Source organism: Hyalella azteca, unplaced genomic scaffold (assembly GCF_000764305.2).
Source record: "Hyalella azteca isolate HAZT.00-mixed unplaced genomic scaffold, Hazt_2.0.2 contig2316, whole genome shotgun sequence".
NCBI lineage: Eukaryota > Metazoa > Arthropoda > Malacostraca > Amphipoda > Hyalellidae > Hyalella > Hyalella azteca.
In genome coordinates, this window is record NW_025932596.1 from 430,817 (window position 1) to 436,978 (window position 6,162).

Genomic DNA, 6,162 nt, shown 5'->3' on the forward strand with positions numbered 1-6,162 from the left:
CAATAGCAGAACAATAAATATTTAGAGATTTCCAATAATTTTGGCCATTGTAGCGGCTAATGTAGCGCGCTACATTTTACTGTAGCGGTAGCGGTAGCGCCCGTTACAATCTAGTGGGTGTAGCGGTAGCGGTAGCGCCCGCTACATTTAGAGCATGTAGCGGTAGCGGTAGCGCCGCTACAGTTCCAAGTAGCGCTGCCCAGCTCTGAATACATGTTGTCAACCTATGTGGTGCTAACGTAAGCATCCATGTCGTCAACATATTTATTAGTAAAATAGGGCGCACCCCTGCATTTGATTTACAAGGCAACCCACACAATCCTAAAGGTTTTACCCACATTGAACTGCAGCTCCGGGTGAAGAGTTCGGCCAGTGCCGTGTGAAGAGCGCTGCCGGGTCCCGTACAGACAGTGAAGAAGATACATTCACTGAAAATTATCTATAATTCTGGTACTAATTAAATGATGATCTGATGATTAAATGATGATCTGATGCTTTAGTCATCTGGTACGTCCACTGACACTTTGACTGTTAAAGTACATCATAAAATTTGGGCTCCGGTGTGCTTTCAAAAATAAACAAAATATTCTATAGACGATGTGACTTTTAGTATTCAAAAATCGGAAAAATTATTGAACAAATAAATTATGAAATCCTTCATGCTGCCACATGAACAATAACGCCACGCTTTGTTTGTTTTATTGTCTGAGGTACGCGCGGCCTTCAAGAGAGACTAAATAATTGCTCCGTTGAAGCAACCTTGAGGGACTTGCCGCTCCAGATCCCAAGGCCGCCCTGCTGCTGGGACTCGCACTCTCAGTTTCAGCGACGCAGGCCTCAGCCCATAGAAGCATAGAAGACAATAAAGCAGCATGTAAGTCCTCATTATAATCGTAAATTTATTACTGAACCAACAGAGACAATAAAGCAACATAAAAATATTCATTATAATTGTCAGTTTATTACTAAACTGACAAAGATAAAGCAACATGTAAATCCTCATTATAATTGTAAATTTATTACTAAACTGACAAAGTGGATAAAAATTCTGAACGGAATCTGGTGGTGATCACAGCAGGCCCATGCATGACGACTCAGGGCCATTGCAGGAATTCGATCTGGATAATCCATAATTCCAGGGTGAGGTAATTAATCAAAGAAAATATATTTATATTTATGAAAAGCATGTAATAAAATTATGGTTTATTTTCATGCGGGTAATTACTCATTTCTTTTGTCCTTGATGGGCGGCTTCTCGAACGTTAAGACCTAGCAGCTCTGAATCGAGTCTGTAAATTATTTCGGGTGCCAATTCCCGCCCGAAGCGTTCCTTCCAGCCAGAAAAAAATTTCGTATGTGTATACGACATCCATGCAATAAATACACTCTATACATCGTATTAGTTCTTATCGGTCGTCGGTGTATATGAGCCAGCAAAATTGCATCTAACGAGTTCTGATGGCAATGAAATAATTACAATAATATGAAAATAACATTTCATTTGCACACGTCAAATGAAAAAACCTATTAGACAAGCATAATAAAACAGTTCTTCAACTATTTGAAAATATCTTTCATTAAAAGTGAAAACAATATATCCTGGCGACTTCGAACGCTCGACAGGTCACAGATGACGCGGTCGTGACTTCGCAGCAACTCTGTCTAGGAAAAGCTTATACATAGAAAAGAGATGGATCATATTGTCTAAAACCTAAATACAGAAATAATAAATCGGTTTTTATTTTTATATAGAGTTTCAACAGTTTTTCAAGTTTTCTAAAAACTTCCTTTTCAATTACACTTAGGCGTAGAATAATGATTCTGGATAAAAAAGACACGATCGCAGTTCTGAAATAAAAATCCATATATTCTAACGTTTCGGCTATCTAAGTGTAACTGAAAAGGAAGTTTTTAGAAAAATTGAAAAGCTGTTGAAACTCTATATAAAACCTAAATAATGACACACAGCCTTGCCCAGAAAACGAGCAGAGATGGCCAAACTGAGTGGCAGTAACCACCAAGACAACGGTAAAAAGTGCATTGCTATTTGGTCAATGTCTCCTTCATTTCTCTGTGTATACGCGAGTGGAGGCCGGTATCTACGACAAGTTACAGGTTACAGCTGAGTTTTATCTACTATGATACGTATTAGCCTGTATTAACCAACAAACAGCGATATTTGAGACATAGGTTCTGATATTATTCTGATATTACGTCTATTCACGAACGGCTCAGTCCTCTCAACACCGCATCGAATGTTCCCTATATACACACTAGGAGAAATGAGTGAGTCTTGGTTTAAATAGCGACGCTGTTTTTATCGTAGTGTGGTTCATCCTTATCTATTTTGGGTGAGCGTTAGAGCTCATCAGAGCTCTGTGCAGAAATTTGTGTCACCATTTGACTACTACGACCCGTTCATATTTCTGAGTGGAGATTTTCTATCTATAGGACGAGGCCTTGAGTTGACGTGCGTAAAAACACGCACCGGGACTACACGGGATGAGAAAAACAGAACCGGATTACACGGCATAAGAAAACGGACCAAAACTGCAGGTTTCGCCTGTGCGGTGGTGTGGCACTCAAGGCCGTATGCACGACATTCAAGGCGGCCACCTGAACGTGTACACGGCATTCAAGGCAGCCACCCGCCCGTGTACACGACATTCAAGACGGCCACCCGACCGTGTACACGACATTCAAGACGGCCAACTGAACGTGTACACGGCATTCAAGGCAGCCACCCGCCCGTGTACACGACATTCAAGGCAGCCACCCGCCCGTGTACACGACATTCAAGACGGCCACCCGACCGTGTACACGACATTCAAGACGGCAAACTGAACGTGTACACGACATTCAAGGCAGCCACCTGCCCGTGTACATGACATTCAAGGCAGCCACCTGCCCGTGTACATGACATTCAAGACGGCCACCTGCCCGTGTACATGACATTCAAGACGGCCACCTGCCCGTGTACACGACATTTAAAGCAAGTGATCAACACTCGTTCATCGTAAGTGCGGATATTGATCAGGTTTACCTGTGCCCCGGCCATACCGGCCAATTCAGAGATTTGTAAAATCAACCATAGAAAAAAATTAATTGTACTTATAACAATAGTAATAAAATAATAATAATAATAATAAAAATTTATACTTTTATTGGTATTATTATCTGACATTTCACCGACTCCGAACATCGCAGAAGTTCCACAGCCAGCAGCTGGACTCAAACACACAACTCGCTGCTCGAATTAGGGGGGCTCTGAAATCACTGGCCCCCCTGTCAAACCTGTGTATGTTAACACCATAATTAACTAAGTTCTGAGCTGGCAGGCGAGAAATCTTCATTTCATCTCTGCTGATTAGCAGGACTGTACTAAGAACTCAACAGGGATTAGCAGGACTGTACTAAGAACTCAACAGGGATTAGCAGGACTGTACTAGGAACTCAACAGGGATTAGCAGGACTGTACTAGGAACTCAACAGGGATTAGCAGGACTGTACTAGGAACTGAACAGGGATTAGCAGGACTGTACTAGGAACTGAACAGATACTACATAGGAACTTCCTACGCCACGGTGTTGTGTTTTACTCGCGTTAGTTTCCTCGTTGTGATCTAAGCGCCGATAATCTGATTTGATCACAATAATAATCTGATAATATCATAATAATCTGCTCACATTAATCTGAGTGATCACAATAATCTGATTGATCAATGTAATCTGATTGATCACAATAATCTGATTGATCACAATAATCTGATTGATCACAATAATCTTATTGATCAAAGTAATCTGATTGATCACAATAATCTGATTGATCACAATAATCTGATTGATCACAATAATCTTATTGATCAAAGTAATCTGATTGATCACAATAATCTGATTGATCACACTGATTGATCAAAGTAATCTGATTGATCACTATAATCTTATTGATCACAATAATCTGATTGATCAAAGTAATCTGATTGATCACAATAATCTGATAATGATATAAATAATCTGATAATCTGATGTTGTGATCTAAGCGCCGATAATCTGATTACAATTCTCACGCCCTGCTGAGGAGCTCAGCAAGTTACACGCAATGGAAGTAAAACTCATCATTACGTTGTCACATTTTTTATTCACAATAGGAATTCATAGTTCACAAATTCACGAAAAAGTCTTTTTATAAGCTCATTTAGTAATTAATTTATTTCAGGAGCGCTGAATAGCGTCAGATAGTCAGAAATAAATTTGTGGATTATAATTTCGGTTGTCCAATAAAGTAAAATTTTAGATAACTAATGAACTGTATTCCGTATTCGTACGTTAAAGTAATTAAATTACAGACTTGGTTTGTACGATTATGGGTTTACGAATAGTAGCAGAATTCCATGAGTCGCGGGACACAATAAAGTTTCTGGCTCTTAATAATAATGAATTGGAATCTATTTTGTACTGAATAAACTGTACAAAAATTTCTATTTTTTCGTTATAATTTAGCGACCAAATGCAAGAGGCCCACTGGGTCCCACAAGTCCGGACGGGCCAATGACTCCCGACGGCCCAACGAGGCCCGTGAAGCTCGCGGTGGCGGCGTGTCGAAGCAGGGCCAGCTGATGCTGCTGCTGGGCTCTGTGCTGGGCCAGACTCACGCTGGGCTGCTGCACTGGGGCCCGGAAGCTGGGGGCGGCAGCAGGCACGGGGCTCCCTGCGTCCGAGAACTGCACGTTGCCCGTGGAGCACACCTTGCCTGAGGGCCCCACCAGGCACCCCGCGGCGTCAATGAAGGGGGCGGCGCTCACCGCAGCCACGCAGCTCACTAGCAGCACCTGCGTTAAAATATCGCCTTATTTACGTTTGAATTATTGTCATATAAAACCTTGTTATGGTTTTATATTAAAATTATATAATACTGTAACTGCGTTAAAATATCGCGTTATTTACGTTTTAATTACGTCATTCAGCACCTTGTTATGGTTTTATATTTACATTGTATAATATTGAAACTATATTATATGGAGAAAAGCTAGTCAACGTTATTTCATCCTGAGGATATAAATGACCCGCAGTTGAGAAAGGGGATAGACTGTATGAATGTCGTAAACGATACGATGGTCGTAAGCTATACGATGGTCCATATATGTTATCCGGTGGTCGTAACTTGAGACGATAGATGGTCTTATGTTTCACGATGATCGTATGTTATAAATCCGAGTCCATTTCACTTCCCACTTCCATCATCATTTCTCTCCCTGTTATGCCATCACAACTTAACACTCAGATTCAACACATGAGCTAGAACTAAATCTGCACACGACTCGTCTTCTTGCTTACAAAGGTAGACTGCAAAGCATTCACCTAAATATCTTTGGTAAAACAACATTAATAAAAGCTTATTAAAAGTCTTCTGAGTTCACTTCATGATTTTTTGTAAATTACAGCATTAAACGAAATTGGAGCAAATTTCCTTCAATGGGGCCTTCTCACCAAGGCGTAGCAGTTCGTGTCACATAAAGGTGCAGTTGATATGTTTATTACTTTACAAAACATTGCCGTTCATGACACATAAAGGTGTAGCAGATATGCTCGTTACTTTCAAGGTGTAGCAGATATGTTCGTTACTATGCAAGGTGTAGCAGTTCGTGTCTCACAAAGGTGTAGCAGATATGTTCGTTACTTTGCAAGGTGTAGCAGTTCGTGTCTCATAAAGGTGTAACAGGTCCTTTAGCCTACCCACAAAAGTGTAGCAGTTCACGCCTCTTACTCACCAAGGTGTAGCAGTTCATGTTGTAGCTCAGGAAGAAGTGACGTGTGTAGGGCTGCACCGCTCGCTTTTATGCGCGCCTAAAACGACCTTGCCACGCCCCATCAAGGCGGTCCCCGCGCTCTAGCTAGAGCTTGTGGCCGTCCTTTAAAGCTGTCCTCTTCCCCAGACATGGTCTCCTCCACCAGACCCGGTCTCCTCAACCAGACCCGGTCTCCTCCACCAGACCCGGTCTCCTCCACCAGACCCGGTCTCCTCAACCAGACCCGGCTTCCTCCACCAGACCTTGTCTCCTCAACCAGAGCTGGTCTCCACTCCTAGGACCGCTTTCCTCCTCTAAAGCAGGCCTCCTCTCGCTGAACCCCTGTCTGCCTCTAGAATCGCTGTCGTTCTCCCCTA

The 6,162-nt window shown here is 42.0% G+C and overlaps 1 protein-coding gene across 1 annotated transcript; it reads right to left on the reverse strand.

Annotated features, from left to right (window-relative positions):
• Positions 1–4,117: 4,117 nt before the first annotated feature.
• Positions 4,118–5,840, reverse strand: LOC108672030. Its single transcript, XM_018159643.2, has 2 exons — positions 5,768–5,840; positions 4,118–4,828 (listed from the first exon to the last, which is right to left on the reverse strand). Exons 1-2 carry the CDS (start codon positions 5,783–5,785, stop codon positions 4,496–4,498), a joined length of 351 nt encoding a protein of 116 aa, XP_018015132.1. The 5' UTR covers positions 5,786–5,840; the 3' UTR covers positions 4,118–4,495.
• Positions 5,841–6,162: the final 322 nt, after the last annotated feature.